Genomic DNA, 17,823 nt, shown 5'->3' on the forward strand with positions numbered 1-17,823 from the left:
TGCATTAATTAAGGGGGAACAGCAGCAGCAGTTTGCCTACTTATGCGATAATGAGGTGCAGTGCCAAGTATGAATAACAGGAGATGGACCATACGCGGGCTAAATGGATATTAAACATAGCACAGACAATGGCTGTCTTAAAATGCGTGACTGGAGAGGTTTGGACTGTGATAAACAAAACAAAGTGAAGGCTGAACAGAGAGACAATCAAACCGCACATCTGGCAACCCCGATCTGAGTGGGTACCCCGCCACTGCAATTACAGCTCCATCACTTATGTAACCCTTCGCTGCCTGGATGTTTTGCAGATAATTAAGCTAATGCTCGCTCTCATTCAGAGATTGTAAACAAATATTTTCAAGAATCGCTGCCCACATGCAAATCTGGGAACCTCCTTTCACCATCGACAATCAAATTATCAACTATTCAATTCCTGGGCTTCTTCTTCTCAATCCAGATCAGTTGCTTGCTATCCCGCTGATCACAAGCTGCTGGGCAATCTCATGTCCTCTTATCTTCAGCCCAGACGGTTGCATTAAAGGAAGGCCTAATTACGGTTCAGAGGGAATATCATTGCTCCTAAAAGGCCAGATAAAAGAGGAGTTTTCCATCAATGCCAGAAGTTGCTGGAATGTCATTCTGACATTTTGTCAAGAGGTTTTGGTTGTGCTTTTAAAAGCACAGGCTTTTGATGATTTCCACAAAGAAAGGTTTATATTGATTCAAGAAGTACTTAACCTTGATGGGCCCATTTACTGGGGTTCAGGTCCCAGGTAGAGGACCTAGGTCCGAATCCAACCTGGGACCATTTCTGGTCTCGACCTTTCAACAATGTCACTCCGTTAATAAAGGCTAATCCGACCCAACAAAAGTTCTGTCTTAATATATTCAGAGATAACACAGTAAATGATCAAATGAAAGCCTGACATAAATAGCCTCAGTAGTGTCTCCAGGACACCATCAAAGCTCCGTTACATACACTGAACAAAAATATAAATGCAACACTTTTGTTTTTGCTCCCATTTTTCATGAGATGAACTCAAAGATCTAAAACATTTTCTATAAACACAAAATAACCATTTCTCTCAAATATTGTTCATAAATCTTAAAGAATCTGTGATAGTGAGCACTTCTCCTTTGCCGAGATAATCCATCCCACCTCACAGGTGTGGCATATCAAGATGCTGATTAGACAGCATGATTATTGCACAGGTGTGCCTTAGGCTGGCCACAATAAAAGGCCACTCTGAAACGTGCAGTTTTATCGCACAGCACAATGCCACAGATGTCGCAAGTTTTGAGGGAGCGTGCAATTGGCATGCTGACAGCAGGAATGTCCACCAGAGCTGTTGCCCGTGAATTGAATGTTCATTTCTCTACCATAAGCCGTCTCCAAAGGCGTTTCAGAGAATTTGGCAGTACATCCAACCGGCCTCACAACCGCAGACCACGTGTAACCACACCAGCCCAGGACCTCCACATCCAGCATGTTCACCTCCAAGATCGTCTGAGACCAGCCACTCGGACAGCTGCTGCAACAATCGGTTTGCATAACCAAAGAATTTCTGCACAAACTGTCAGAAACCGTCTCAGGGAAGCTCATCTGCATGCTCGTCGTCCTCATCGGGGTCTCGACCTGACTCCGGTTCGTCGTCGTCACCGACTTGAGTGGGCAAATGCTCACATTCGATGGCGTCTGGCACGTTGGAGAGGTGTTCTCTTCACAGATGAATCCAGGTTTTCACTGTTCAGGGCAGATGGCAGACAGCGTGTGTGGCGTCGTGTGGGTGAGCGGTTTTCTGATGTCAATGTTGTGAATCGAGTGGCCCATGGTGGTGGTGGGGTTACGGTATGGGCAGGCGTATGTTATGGACGACGAACACAGGTGCATTTTATTGATGGCATTGTGAATGCACCGAGATACCGTGACAAGATCCTGAGGCCCATTGTTGTGCCATTCATCCATGACCATCACCTCATGTTGCAGCATGATAATGCACGGCCCCATGTTGCAAGGATCTGTACACAATTCCTGGAGGCTGAAAACATCCCAGCTCTTGCATGGTCAGCATACTCACCAGACATGTCACCCATTGAGCATGTTTGGGATGCTCTGGATCCGCGTATACGACAGCGTGTTCCAGTTCCTGCCAATATCTAGCAACTTGGCACAGCCATTGAAGAGGAGTGGACCAACATTCCACAGGCCACAATCAACAACCTGATCAACTCTATGCGAAGGAGATGTGTTGCACTGCGTGAGGCAAATGGTGGTCACACCAGATACTGACTGGTTATCGGACCCCCCCAGGGGGAATGCTCTGCTCTCCCGTGTGTGTGATTCCTCTGTCATCCACGCTGACGTGCACATATGTCCTCTTTCTCCCACACTAGCCTATACATGTCACATGCACACAGACGCATAAATGCATACTCTGTGTCTCTTACCCTGTTTCATGGTTTCATGGCATCCAGTGTGTCCGCTTAGCCACGGAAATCTTGCTGACGTCTCCGTCCCGCTGCCACAGACGAAGGGGAGATAATTGAGATTAGACAATCGCATTAAGACTCACTTTAACCCCCTGACCAAGACCAGAGGTTGGGATTTGGAATCTGTGCATTTTTAAATCTCTGCACGGTTGTTTGTGCATTTCCCCAAACTGAGCATTCAAGCTCTTTCGTGCAAGCTTAGCTGCTCACAGTAAAACCGGCACAAATTAACACGCCGTCGTTAGGGAAACAACATGCAGCCATATGCATGAGAGCCCCTTGGAATAAGTGTTGGAGAGTGACGCCGCGGCTGTTGTCTGCACAGCAGTGGAGCTGTCAGTGCTACAACACAACATGCTGTTCCCATCCATGGGTGAAGCCTCTTGACATCAAAGGTGGCACACAAAAGGATCTGTGTTTTCTTTGACTGTTGCCTACACCTGTCGAAATGGTGTGTGTGTGTGTGTGTGTGTGTGTGTGTTTGTTTCATGTGCTCCTTACTGCACGTTGGCCCTCCTGCTTTGTAGCACCATAGAGCCCCCTTGTGGAAGTGGGAAGAATAGCAATGTGTGTGAATGTGTATGTGTGGTCCAGGACAGATCCCAGCATCCCTAACATCTCTGTTTCTCTCTCTTATGCACAGACAAATGCAGAAACTGTCCTCCAACTCTTTTGAATCACAAAACTAGATCTTCTCTGTTAAAGCTAGCTATCGTCTGAGCGTGCAACACTACACTAGAGGGTCAAATTAGAGCAGGCCTTGGTAAAATAAAATCCCTATTATCTTTGAAATAGCAAGTACCCAATTATACGGCACAGTTATCTACCATCTCACAGACTTCTGAGTCCTCGCCATAGGGCCAATGAGCAGGGAGTGCTAATGAAGAGATGCTGAATCACCTTTTTGCCTTTCCTGGACTCACAACTGCTGGAGCCTTCCTTGATCATCGGCGGCTTGTTTATGGATCAGAGTCATTCCAAGGCTTTGATGATGTGGCTCTTTTCTCTCCCCCTCGCCCCCCCCGGTGAGGCTGTCACAGCACAGGCCACACACTCTCGGATGTGCCGTGGGCCCGGCGTGTGTGTGATAAGTGTGAAAGAATAATGAGAGGTCTCTAATCTCAGGCAGAGAGCGAAAACGGGTTTAAAATGAGTTTATCTGTCTCTCCTCAGATAGGGCATGTGTTCAAAATGAGCCGAGCGGAGAGGACTCCCCCCGCTGGTGTGAAGGCGGGGGGGTTTATCTGTTGATATGTGTTTCCTGTGCACTTTCTTACCTCTCTGTTCTCATGGTCTTCATCATCCCAGGAAGCCTGCCGCCTGCCAGCGCACACAGAATGACCTCAAATGACTGGATAGCTGACTTCTCTCCTTCTCCTCGCTTTTCTAGTCTTGTATTCTCTGAACTGGTATTGTTTTCAGTGTTTGCCTATACTTCAACTATTACTTAACACAAATACATTTTAAACTCTCCCAAATATCATATTTTAGGACATTTAAGCAGTGTTTATTACTTAGGCTAAGGGGCGGGACATCTCTATCACGTACAATGGGTTGCAGTACGAGCTCCGTCTTAGTGTGTATAGATGCTGGCCAATACAGTTTGACCTGTGAGTATCACACAAGCTTTATGCATTCATTAATAGTGCAAATCACAATCCCTAAAGATGCACCATACTTTAGCTACATTCCCTAATGTACTTCCTGCAGAATGCAGTGATTATATTGTAAATGTAGGGTCTAATATGGAAAGGGTGTGCCAAAGTGTACAAAAGCTTTTATGACTGTGCATCAGTGCTGTGAATTTGCCACGAAAGAGGCTAAAAGAGTGTGTTTTAAAAGTTTAAGAGGCCATTAGGGAATTTAGAAAGGTTCTGGGATGGTTTAAGAGAGAAAGAGACGGTTAGTAAGTTGATGGAATCTAGAGGCTGCTGTTGAGTTTTTGAAATGAGTAAATTGGAGTCTGGAAAGAATAAAAACAGGAAGCTCATGATTGTTTAGGTGTTATATCACATATGACCAGACCTGTGTGTTGCAAAACTGATGGTAGCAGCGTCTGTTCTATGGTTTCCCTGCTGCTTTTTTATGTTGTGAAAGAAATGTTGTGCACTCTGTATCAACATACTCTACATATTACCTGTTGTGCAAATGATATACTGTTGACAGTGTAAAAAAATAGCAACAATCTTCCTGATTCACGTGTTACCTCATCCCCTGTCTCTTGTCTCCAACAGGAAGTCCTCTTAACCTGACGTGCAGAGCGTTCTTCGGATACAGCGGAGACGTCAGTCCACTTATCTACTGGATGAAGGGGGAGAAGTTCATCGAGGATCTGGATGAGGAGCGCGTTCAAGAGACCGAAATGAAGTAAGAGTTTTAGTGTTAAAGAGAATATATCATGTTCGAGTGTTACATAGTGATGTCACTATGTTCCGGAAGTGAACAAAGGAGTCCAATGGAGGAGTTTCAGGCGGAGGGGAGTGTGTGGGAGTAAAACTCAAGCTCGGGCATCATATTTTAACCAATTCATGAGGTGCATTTAGTCTCGTCACAAGCAGCAAAGGGCCTTGGAGCACAACTGGTAAACACCTATTTAAACCCAGTTACCACACCTGTGTGACCACACTTCAACACAAAAGGAACTTTTTATCACAACGCGCTATCATTTAAATGAAATCCATGCATGATGTATGCGGCTGTTTAATAATGCAGATAGCTATGCATTCTTTATCATGAACAATCTATATGCACGGTTCAGGCATTGTTCTATCCGTGCAAGTAATCAGAGATTAGTTTGCACTGAAATATAAAGTGGAGGCATTAATAGCAGAGCAGCACAGAAAATGGGAATAAACGTATGTGTTGGCCTCCTTTTCCATTTGGGTGACCTCCATCTCTGGCTCATCTGTGGAAACAGTACTCCAAAATCTGGTGGAAAACAGCTGTTTTTAAGAGGTCTCCATGCATTTGAAGTTATGAAAAACGAGTTTATTTCTGGTAAAAAGTTGGTTTCAGGTAGTATAGGACATTGGATCTCCAGTTTATTGAACTCTCAAACAAGTAGGTTATCATTTCCAAACGGCACACTACAAATAACTTCCCATTCAACTTTATGTCAGGAAACAGCAACTTGCAGTTTTCATTGTGGTTGAAACATCCATGTGGAAAAAGAAGTCTAGAAAACTTTATGTAGAGCAGCCAAGTTGATGTTCTCCGATAGTGGCGGAGATATGTTTTGGTTCAGATACATTTAGGTCATATTGGAAAAATGAAAAGGAAAAACTAGCTATTTAAAGGGGCCCTTTTATGCTAATTTTCAGGTTTCACTTTTGTATTTTGTGCCTCTTCTGTGACATGTTTTCTACAACATAGAACAATTTGTTCTTATTATAACAGCATTTCACTTAATCTTGTATCTCAAAATGTTCTTGTTATTACTCCAAATCAACAATCTTATCCTGGTAGAATCACATTTTTGTTGTAGTGCACAGCACACACACATCCACACACCCTTTCATGTCCTTCCCCACTGTTCTCCTCTGACGGTCTCTACGTGTGACCAGAAAATCCCTGGCGTCTACAAATGGCGTCCAACGAAAAGGTTAACTGTAAGCAGCATGACAACACTGCGAGGAGAGCTAGCGGCCGAGTCACTGACCTGGCATTTGGAGATGTCTCCATTAGCCATCTAGCACATTGTGTCCAGCTCTCAGCGCCGCGCTCTATTGTGAAGGACACCGGGCCAATTAGAGCCTGCAAGACTAAGGGGGGTGGCAGGTGGCGGCATGGGGTAGGTGGGATAATAAGGATGAGGAATAAAGTAAAAGTGTACCACATGCGGTGAGAAACCTTGCTTTCATATGATACTCAAATGAGGTAACAAGCCAAGAGATCAAGAGTGTGACCCTGAGCTTCTTTAAAAGTGTTCATGTGTGTTCAAGTGCATCTTTTTGTTGTGCACCAAGGCGTGATACCGCCTCCCCATCTATGTGTCTTTATTTATTTTATTTTTTGTTCCCATTTTTCATGTGCGCCGCTTCAAACCCACTCCCTGACATCATTCCATGCGTTCTTAGCTTTGAAATGGAAATTAATCACGCAGGAGAATTCCCTAAAGAACCGCCTGTAATGCATGAAATGATGCTTTTGGCACCATGTTTCAACATAGTTGGCAACAACACTTCATGGATCTCAGAGGCAAAGTCACAGCTGCAGTGTTCAGTCCCTGGTGCACGGTCATTCAGTGGCCTTTTAAGTGTAAAATATCATTGTTTTCTAACTCAGATATGTCCATGTGGAGTATCCAGTCCAGCATTGCTTCCACTACCTATTAGCGTTGTACGTCTCACCAACGTGATGATGTCGTGTGTTATATAGGTTTTTGTGCATGTAAATGGTCTGCAAAGGCTAAACTCCCAGCCTTAATTGGACTCCTTTGCTTACTTCCAAACACTAGTGAGCAGTGATAGTTGTTTCCTGTGTCAGACTGGTTAGAAACTGGAACAAAAACTGTTGCTAATGCAACAAGCTAGCTAACTCCAAGCTATTGGGTGATCTGTCATTGTAAACAATTTTACATTTCAAGTCTGCTTTTAAGAGCTTGTGGTCTGATCTAATTCCGATGTACCTTAGGGGCGTAGTCAGGAGAGGTGCAGACAGCAGGAAAGAAACACTTTATGGAGCAACAGCCAGTAAAATAAAGCAAATCATGACAACTCGGCACAGTTCAAAAGTTCAGGTGTCACATGAAGGCAGCTCGGAGAGATGTTACTGGATGATATAGAGATATATGCTGTGAGAGCCGTTCAAAGAGGAATAAAAGGTTTCAGGCTAATGTGAGATGTTTGTTTGAAATAAATAATGAGGATGTAATATTAGGCCCCTCAGCCATGATGCTTTCATAAACTCCAAGATGTTTTTCAAACATCCCTGAGGTGTGTACAGCATAGGGTTGCCAACCGTCCCGTATTAGCCGGGACGTCCCGTATTTGAGCCAAAAGGGGCGTGTCCCGTACGGGACTTTGTTTGTCCCGGATTCCCGTGTAAAGGGAAAAATAAAAAATATTTTTCTGTTTGCGCGCAATGCAGTGTGTCTGGCTGCGTGCCTGCGTTTGTGAAGGGCACTAGGACCGCTCAGTTGACAGGGCAGGCACAATGCTCGCACGTGTGTGTGTGTGTGTGTGAGATTTTCTCCGGTGGGCCGCGGGCGCGGCATCATTGTTTGTGTGGCATGTCAGCCTGTTCAGTCGTGTGGGGAAATGAGCGCTGCCGGTGGAGGAGGTGATGATGAAAGAGGAGAAGAGAGAGAGGATGTGGTTCTGGGCCCTTCTAAAAAGAAAAGACTTGTGTCTTACAACAAACAGTGGAAGAAAAACACAGTTGGGTAAAGCCCGTGAGTGGAGATCTGTCTCGGGGTGTGTGTGTGTGTGTGTGTGTGTGTGTGTGTGTGTGTGTGTGTGTGTGTGTGTGTGTGTGTGTGTGTGTGTGTGTGTGTGTGTGTGTGTGTGTGTGTGTGTGTGTGTGTGTGTGTGTGTGTGTGTGTGTGTGTGTGTGTGTGTGTGTGTGTGTGTGTGTGTGTGTGTGGTGTGTGTGTGTGTGTGTGTGTGTGTGTGTGTGTGTGTGTGTGTGTGTGTGTGTGTGTGTGTGTGTGTGTGTGTGTGTGTGTGTGTGTGTGTGTGTGTGTGTGTGTGTGTGTGTGTGTGTGTGTGTCAGCTGATTGATGGGAAAATGGTTGGTTGAAGGATAACATTAAGTCTAATAATGATGTACTGCATGTTCACATCATGTATACTTTGCATTACTTAATACCATTTTTTAAATATTTATTTTTTAACATTTTGGACAAAATAGCCAATTGTACATCGAGCTGCCCAGATGTCCCTAGTGCCCACCTATCCGATTTGAACATGCTGATGTAGCCTACAATGTGATGTAGTAGCCTAATGCAGGTGTAAGACCATTGTGTTTGTATTGTGTTATAGGTATGCATAGTTTTCTATGCATTTTGAGGGTTTTGGGGGGGTTTGACCCCTCGAACCCTAGGAGGCTGGCTCCCCCAAAATAATTAAATAACATAACCCTAACCCTAAAACCGAAATAAAGTAACAAAAAAAGTAACTAAATCCGCCAGAAACCCGAAAATCTTCGCGCCTGTGTCCCGTTTTTCCATTTCTGGAAGTTGGCAACCCTAGTACAGCATCCACTTCTCCATCCTGCTTTTTACCATAAACACACTATCCACAAAATGTTTGCTTTCAACACATCATCAATTGTTCAGACAAACACTCCAAACATTCCCCAGCAAGAATCCATGATGGAGTATTTTTGTTAACACAGATTGATTTGTACTTTTCTTTGCAAACAGCTACAGTGTTTCAGCTTGGTCTATGTTGAGTCACACATGGGTGCCGCCTCTTTAAAAAGCCATCAGTGTGGATCTATATCCTAACCTTGCACAGCCCTGTGTCTCTGCATGAGTGGCCACACAATGGAGAGGGATGAGTGTTAGAAAAAGCTCACAGGAATTATAATAAAAGACTCAATTATATATATTCCTGCTCACATACAAGACAGGACTCTCCTGCAGAAGCTTTAAAATAAATTCTTCATATTTTAGTTTTTATAAAAGCAGCTCGTCCATGTAAATGTAACATAATTACCTCTAATGGTTCCTCTAATGGTCAATAAAAGAAATGTCACTGCGAGAGTGAGGTTTTCTAAGTGAGATACCAATTATTAGCACTTTGGAAGGCTAATGTGAGTTATTTCCATGCAGCAGTGGTTGTATTGAAATGTGTTTTATCTCCCCTGCACTTCACAATCTGCTTTGTTTAGTCTAACTATACATCAGCAGGAGTTTTGTTTTTCTTTTCAGATGCACCCATACCTCTTTGCACTATTAGCCCCCATGCATCATTAAACAGGGCTTTGTGATTTTTGTAACCGTAAAAAGATTATTTGCCCCATATATCATTCCTGCTTTTGCACAGCAAGAGAGATTCAGCTCCTCTAAATACAGTATGTTCCTGTTTTTCATGCATGTTTGTTAGAAATGCTTTAACCAAGCTTTATTAGTAGGACTGGTTCTTTATTTAGCTGTTTTTGAATTATTTCTTTTACATATTTTTCGAGCTGCGCCATCGTGTTTGCATGCGTCTAACCACACAATAGCTTTAAGAGGACATATTATGCTAATGTTAAGGTTCATATTAGTATTTTGGGCCTCTACTGTGAAATGTTTATACATTTACATGACCCCAGACTGTTAATTGGAAACGTGCTTAGTTTGTGTAAAAGCGATGTCTTGACTTTTTGACATCCCCTTCTCATGGCTTGTTAGCATTGTCAGCGTTTTTGCATTGAAGCTAGTTGTTTCCTTTTGCTTATTTAAATTAGTGAAGACACTGATAATGAAGAGCAGGCTGCTAAAAAAAAATGTTGTCAACACAACACCATGCCAAGTGTCCAGTGGAGACAAATAAGCATCGAAGTGTCCCAGTGTTGTTTTTAGGACTCTCTGTGAAGAAAGCAGTCTTGTGTATATCACTGGCTCAATTCTATGCAACAAAAGCATCTAAAGAGATTTTTCCTTTTACTAACCCTCGTGGCAAAATGTTTTGTGATAGCTCTGCGCTGTAGTGCATCATGACAGTCACACTATTGTCCCCGAACATGTCACAAACATCAAGAGCCTCAGCGAGACGACAAAGGACTATTTTACATGAGGAGAAATCTGTCATGACTTCTATTGCCGGCTCCTTGTCAGTCACGGTCTGTCACCTCCTACCTTCATTGATAAAGTAAATGTAACCCCTGCAAAGTAGAGCAAAGTATAGGTTTCATGGCGATAAATAGGGCCACAAGTAGGGGTGTTGTGATCTTTATGAAGCATTCTTTGAGTGAGTAGGCACACAAAGGGAGATAATGTTACGTTAATGCAAATGCTAGTGTTCGACATGCAACCAGTCAATTTTCCTGTGCTCCTTCTCGCCCCTGCAGGACTATCCGGGAGCACCTAGGGGAGCAGGAAGTTTCCATCTCTCTGACCATCGAGTCTGTGGAGGAGAGCGACCTGGGCAACTACTCGTGCTACGTGGAGAACGGCAACGGGCGAAGACAGGCCAACATCCAGCTCTCTAAGACAGGTGAGGCAAGCAGACAAAAGTAAACAATGTGAAATAAAAAAATGCAAGCATTAATCTAGCAGATGCCTTGAGGTTTAATAATGGCATGTTACAGCTTTGGTGGAATATACCATTCAATACCACCAGCTTTCGCTTGGAAAAAAAGGGGGAATCTTTCTGCAGCACAATACCGAGTATAAAGAAGAACAACTAGCGGGACTAGGGGAATGGACCAGCTGTTTCTGAGGGAGGAAAGAAATAGGACGGTACTGTAGAAAGAGCAGAAAGCCGATTCATCTGCCTCGGCCTGAGGAAGCATTAGTTTGAAGAGAAATCGCTTTCGGAGAGACGCAGCCTTCAGTGTTATGATGCCAGTCAAGCTGTTTGGCTGTCTGGTAATGACCTCCCCTCTCTCACACACACACACACACACACACACACACACACACACACACACACACACACACACACACACACACACACACACACACACACACACACACACTCCTTTGATCGCAAAGCTCTCACTCTTCTCATCTTTCATCACTGACTACTGTTGCCTTCCCCCCTCCTCCTTGTCTTTTAATTCAAGCAAACATTTCTGAGTTTTTCCTCTGATTACGCTTCACTGAGGATGACTGTTTGAAAGTTGAGTCCGTGATGATTTGAAATACAGACATGCACTCTCCAAAGTGGTTATATAAGTGAGTTTTTTGTTTTTTTTAGGGAGGCTGGGGGGGCCTCTGCAGCCTTAAAGTTGCCAGTGAGTGTTGAATACATTTACATAAGATATGGTTCCTCTCTTTTAAGCTTGCAGCTTTGGATCCTGCTTTGATGGCAACCGAGTTCCCCTCCATTTGCTATATTAAAGGGGTTTATGCTGCACAGCCAAATCTCAGAATAAACCAGAGAAGATTAGGCTGGTCCTCGCATGATTGCTGGTCTACGAGAAATCGACCGGTTCCCGTTTTGCCACATTCACGGTGTATTTGTTGTGGGGAAAATGCATCAAAGTTTTGTGCGACACTCCCAATGAATTTGGTCGACTCAGTCCAGCATCAAGCAGAATATGTCCTCACTTGTATGTAAGTGAGCACGGAGATGCGGTTTTTACTTGTTGTTCAACTTCTACCAGTCAAAAAGTCCTCTTTGCTAACTTTTTTCCTTCATTTTCACATCCTCGGATACATGTTTTATCTCACATCAGCAGCAGCAACATGGATTAGTAGGCAGCTGCCTTTTCTATATGACACCTAGTACCTAGATTAGATTCATGCCGTTCTCACTGCTGCTTTTCTCTTTTTTGTTTTACAATTCGACTGCCACTTTGCCTTTTCATCTCTCTCCCTAGCGGCACAGACAGAGATGCAGTAATAGAGGCAGGGAAAAAAAGGGTGATGAATCGCACGATGCCATGTGGCTCCATCAAATCCAGCCTTCTTGTCGTCAGGAGCTAATTTGTCTTAATCCGTCCCACTGCAGCTCCGCTACAATATGGATGCCGGGCAGAGAAGAATTGGCTTCTTTCTCTGTAATCTCTGCTTCTGGAGGAACAGCTGGCTCATTACACTGTCCAGATATCTGAGGAGAGGAGCAGTGCTCAGTGAGGGGGGTGGGGGGCAGAGTGGAGCAGGAAGAGGGGGAGAAGTGGAAATGATTGTTAGCTGCAACCACCCCTCTCTGAAAACGTCAGGATGAGTGGATAGAAAGTGAGACAAGAGGAGGAAGCCAGGGTATCGACAGCGTGCGCTCATTCTGCACAGAGTTTCTTTGCGTAGTACATAAGTTTGCCTGAAGGTCGTGGCACAGACAGGCGTGATGAAGCAGCGCGGGCCTCGCTCGTTAGCTCTCCAGAACATCATCCTTCATCATGGGACCTGTCAGCCTGATGGCCGCCGCACTGAGTTGGGCATTGCGCACTGCATCGAGGTTAAACGTGCGCCGGTGATGGATGGCGATGCACGCTAAGTCCTCTCCGGCCATGTTTGTGTGTGTGCGCGATCCCTGCCTTTTTACTGTTGTCCATTAGTCAGCCAACGAAGGCTGACCACCCGGCTTTTGTGAGGCGTCGCCGGGAGGAAATGTTGAACTGCGAAAAGATGGAGTGACAGAAAACGAAAAAAAGCCTTTAGAAAGAGACAGAATCATGAAAAGACAAATCAAACGACTCGGTTTTCAAGGCGACCATCCTCCTGAATAACCCTACTGGTCTTGCTTCTGTGGGGATATTTAGTTAGTGTGAAGCTGAAAAATCAACAATGAAGTCCAGTACTTCCATGAGTTGAGCTTCCACTCATGCTTTTCATGAGTTTTGCGTCAGACTGCAGCAATGACGGATGGCGGGGCGAGCGGAGCGCTTCAATCTGTCGCACACACGTGTAACCAATCTTCATAAGCGTGGCCGTCAGATCTGTCATATGCTATTGTTTTGTACCGGCTGCCTCAATTTGATTTTTTGTTGTTATTATGCGATCAAGCCAGCAGGCATTAGGTGACAGGAATAGAAAGGGTTGTACTTTCATTACGGTTAGAGTTATGTGTCATGTGGATATAATCAAGGCATAATGAGAATTTAAACAAAATGGAAAGGTAGAGATCAAAAGCGAACACAGAAGGAGATGCTTTTTTCATCCAAACCTGGACCTAGAAACACATATTATTTTTCAGATAGCTAGGGACATTTTCTCATCCATGTTGACTGCATCATGCATTATTCAACAAGTATGCAGTATAAGAGTATTTATCTTGCTGAAGTTATGAGAGAAATACAAAATGACCTTGCAACTTTCTGACATTTCGCAGTTTCTAAGAAGGAAATAAATAAAGTCCCACAGCATCTAAAACGCATTAAAATTATGAATGTGACTGTTACAAGTATAATCTTTTGAACTATTCAAACAAACTGCACTGCTTTTAAGTGTAATCATTTAAAGCAAATGCTTTTTACTTGCTTTTCTGTCATTTCGCAAACATTCTCATACTGCCTAATGACTGATTTTAAATGCCATTTTCTTAATGTCTTTCGTTTTTTGTAAAACACTTTGAATTGCCTTGTGTTGAAAGGTGCTATATAAATAAACTTGCCTTGCCTTGCCTTGCCTTGCCTTGCCTTGCCTTGCCTTGCCTTGCCTTGCCTTGCCTTGCCTTGCCTTGCCTTGGCCTTGCCTTGCCTTGCCTTGCCTTGCCTTGCCTTGCCTTGCCTTGCCTTGCCTTGCCTTGCCTTGCCTTGCCTTGCCTTGCCTTGCCTTGCCTTGCCTTGCCTTGCCTTGCCTTGCCTTGCCTTGCCTTGCCTTGCCTTGCCTTGCCTTGCCTTGCCTTGCCTTGCCTTGCCTTGCCTTGCCTTGCCTTGCAGCTCCTTTTCAACCCTCTGTCTGAAACCAGAGCTCCTCTGCTCTGATTGGTTATTTAGCACTGGCTAATAGAAGCGCGGGTTTTCCATAGTGACGTTCCGGAATAAAACAAAACATTCCAATGGTGGCGTGAACTTTGTGATTTTAGCCTTTGCAGACCATTTACAAATGGTAAAAACCTATTTAACTATTCCTGGCTGCTGGTTTTCTGGGTTTTAATTAAAGTTATTAAAATGTCTCCCTCTCACTGTGTTTAGCGGAGCTGATGTACACGGTGGAGCTGGCCGGCGGGCTGGGAGCCATCCTGATGCTGCTCATCTGTCTGGTGACGCTGTACAAGTGCTACCGGATCGAGCTCATGCTCTTCTACAGGAACCACTTTGGCAGCGAGGATATAGATGGAGGTAAGATGTGCAAGACATAATTTACTTTACGTCGTTATATAATAAATCCTCCCATAATCTGTCAGTATTTCCTGTTTTGGTGGGGGATTTCTAAAGCGCCTTCCTCTGCTGTGAAAGCGTCCTTTCTCTCCTCTGTAGAATCAAATCCCTAACCTGAGCGCTATCAGTGCTGCTCTGCACATATTTATTTTTACTCAAAGATCCACCTGGGCTATTTTCCATATCTTGATGTGGCACTATTCTTATGCAAATAGGCACCTGTTTTATCAGTCTAAATGCCACATAAAAAGATCCTCCCATCGTTACATACACAGAAATGTTGTCGTCAATTTCAAGGTGTCTTTTCAGCCCACTGAGCAAAATCAAAATCTTTATGCAAAAACATTCTGTAAACAGCAGCAAAACGACTCCCCGGTCTTTGATGTGTTTCCATGTCTTCATCCTTGTGAAAAACGAATCACTAGTCAGCCGTGCTGTTTCCTGACATCACAATGCATGACTTCTGGGTAATGGAGTTCAGGTTTTCAAACAGCTCCCTCTCGCTGCTTTGCTGAGCCTCCAACAGGCAGAGCTGCCGAGTTTAGCTATAAAAGGAAAAAGCAGCCTTGATCACTAAAACACTGTGAATGCTGCAGCAGCTGCAGGTGATTTCGGGGTACATACAAACATTTTGTATACTTCTTTCAGTGAATAACCAGCCTAAAAACACAGGCAGACTAAATAATGTGAGACATTCCAGTTTGCAATATTTGCTTTACATGATATTTCACTTGTGTTTATTGCTTTATATATATATATATATATGTGTGTTTCTTAAGGGCTGTCAAATGTAACCCTAACACGTTGGACAACTCCACAAGCAACCCACTTTCAATAGGCCAGTGGTGTACAAAAGCACTTAAGGCACATAGTCTTGAGTTGCTGTTATGGAAATGTAAGAAGAAAACATGAAGTTAAGAGGGCTTAGGTTGTGGTGCTGCAAATCCACGTGTCTGCATGCAAACTGCACATGAGTAAAGGGATCATATATTCTGCTGAAGGAAATCCAAACATAGTCCCTGTGCCAGAGTAAAAACATTAACTCTGAGGCCCCATCAGCAACCGTAAAACAAAAAACAAACTGATTGGTCCTGGTGGATGAGTCTTGGCTTGAGAATGCATCAAACTGAGACAAGGAGCAAGTTTTAATTTGATTCCCCCGTAATGAGTCTCTCAAGTACCAGCGCTGCAATGAATTCAGGGGGAATGAGATTAGTTTGGAGAGGCTGGAGTGGAAAGAGAGACAGCAAGAGAGTTATGAGTGTTTAAAGGTAAAAAGTATTGTGCTCCTCTACGTATACACTCCCAGCTCTCTCTCTTAACCGCCATGGCTGCTACATCAGACATTTCAATGAAAGTCATTACCTCGGGCTGTGCCGGCCGCGGGAAAGACGAGCTCTGCCGTAATGGATGGCCCAAGGCAGCTTTGTTGAAAAGAGGAAGAAAAAATGTAGGGCCTTGAACCTAATGCCAAACAGCAATTGTCTCCTTTAATTGCGCCACCCCGAGTGAGTGCTTGGAGAGAGAAACTGATTTTCAATTTGTTCTCCGGTATAAGGGGATCAGGTTCAATAAGACACAGCACGCTGCCTCCGGAGGTCTCAGGAGAGCCCGGATACTTTCCTCCACGCCGCGGTCGATTAGATCACTGCTACCGCCGCACGTCCACATTCACAAGCTGCACCTGAACCTCTCATCTCTGAGTTTCTGCGCAAAGATAAAGCAGGCTTGGGGAGTTGAGGTGTAACAGGATTATGTAATCTGGATACAAAAAAAGTAACTGTATTATCTTACAGATGCATACAAAATAACTGAATTACTGTTACATTTCTAAAAATACTAGCAGAGCCTATTGTGAGCCTGTACTGTTCTGTAGGCTAATACTTTATGCCTGAATTTGCTTTAGGGTTTTTCGTTTTTTTTCACTGAGAAAAAGCTGCATGTAAGATATTAAAAAACATAAATGTTTCATTATTAAAGCCCAGTGTCTGCAACACAGAGATTGTTCCCAAAATGCATCTTCACACACTGCCAAGAAAGTGCTTCATTGCGGCCACCCGAAGAACTAATTGCCTCCCTCTCCTGCCAGATGTAAAACTGTAAGCTTTACGTAACAAAAGGGGGGACTGTCAGCTATTTGTCAGCACGGCTATTTAGTTAAAGAGCGCTCAGTTGTCACATTGTGTGGGTGTCAGTGGAATCAATAATAGGCTTCACGATCACAAAGCAGAGCGAGCTTGTCACGGAGGTGGGAACTCATCAGCACCCTGCCATAAATACGAATGTCAGTGTTGTCAGCACGGCGTGGAGTTATGAGCCTCCGCCTGTGTTCGGTGTAGTTACCAAGCATTAATAGTTTACACATCCCGCACACAGCGACTGTAATGAATCCTGGTTCATTTGCATATTAACCGCATAGGTAAACATCACAGAGTAGTAGGGATGTAACGATACCAAAAACTCACGGTACGATAATATCCCGATAAAAAGTCCACAGTACGATATTTATCGCGATATTGAAAAATAAAGAAAAAATGTTTACTTGAATTTTTTTTCTTTATTAAATAATACATCTGATTTGTACAGCATTTTAGTAGGATATTAGTATTTTAAAGTGTCAACAATATAATAATCAGACCCTGCAATAGAATAAATCAAGTTTCACTTTAGTTTTTCAAGTAACTCAACTCTAACTCACTCACTCAGCGTCATCAAGGTTATCTTTTAGGAATATGAGCATGTCCACATTCCCAGGTAGAAGCTGGGATGTTTGGGCGTTTGCAATATCCCCTGCTGTGGAAAAAACTCTCTTGCTTGGTACTGATGTTGCTGGGACAGAGAGATATGCTTTGGCCATGGGTGACAGCAGTGGGTCAAACTGTGCATTGTCTCTCCACCACTTCAAACAACAATACAGTTTTTGCCAAGAAGGTGAGGCTTATTGACAGGGCAAGACATATATATACTGTTGGTACTTGTCAATGTCTCTAGGTATGTACATGTAGCCCTGTAAATACGATGTCCTTTTGTGTTATCTGTTGTTTTATGTTCATGTTGTAACCTACGTGCTGCCATGTTGGACAGGTCTCCCTTGAAGAAGAGATTGATGATCTCAATGAGACCATCTGGTTAAATAAAGGTTTAAAAAGAAAGAAATTATTGAAAAATATATATATATATTCGATATATCGTTACATCCCTGCAGAGTAGCATTGAATACAAATATGAACCTGAGAAAAGAGCAGAATATGTGATCTTTAATTCATTTCAAAATAAATACAGGAACTGATTCTGAAAACCAGGAATCTTCAAGCACTACCTCTCTTTTTTTCTGAATAAAGAATTAATTGATAATGGAAATGATCATTAGCCGCAGCCCTACGACCTCAGGTAGCTGTTTATTAGTCATGGAAAACA

General features: G+C 43.6%; 1 protein-coding gene across 2 annotated transcripts in view; it reads left to right on the plus strand.

The window, feature by feature from the left end:
* LOC117546709 (interleukin-1 receptor accessory protein-like 1-B) overlaps positions 1 to 17,823 on the plus strand; it is a 185,661-nt gene that overhangs the window by 158,282 nt on the left and 9,556 nt on the right. For both annotated transcript variants that reach the window (XM_034217049.1, XM_034217050.1), the window contains exons 7-9: positions 4,725 to 4,857; positions 10,489 to 10,634; positions 14,221 to 14,367. In XM_034217049.1, the coding sequence (XP_034072940.1) occupies positions 4,725 to 4,857; positions 10,489 to 10,634; positions 14,221 to 14,367 (426 nt within the window). The remainder of the gene's footprint in view (positions 1 to 4,724; positions 4,858 to 10,488; positions 10,635 to 14,220; positions 14,368 to 17,823) is intronic.

This window comes from Gymnodraco acuticeps, unplaced genomic scaffold (assembly GCF_902827175.1).
Source record: "Gymnodraco acuticeps unplaced genomic scaffold, fGymAcu1.1, whole genome shotgun sequence".
NCBI lineage: Eukaryota > Metazoa > Chordata > Actinopteri > Perciformes > Bathydraconidae > Gymnodraco > Gymnodraco acuticeps.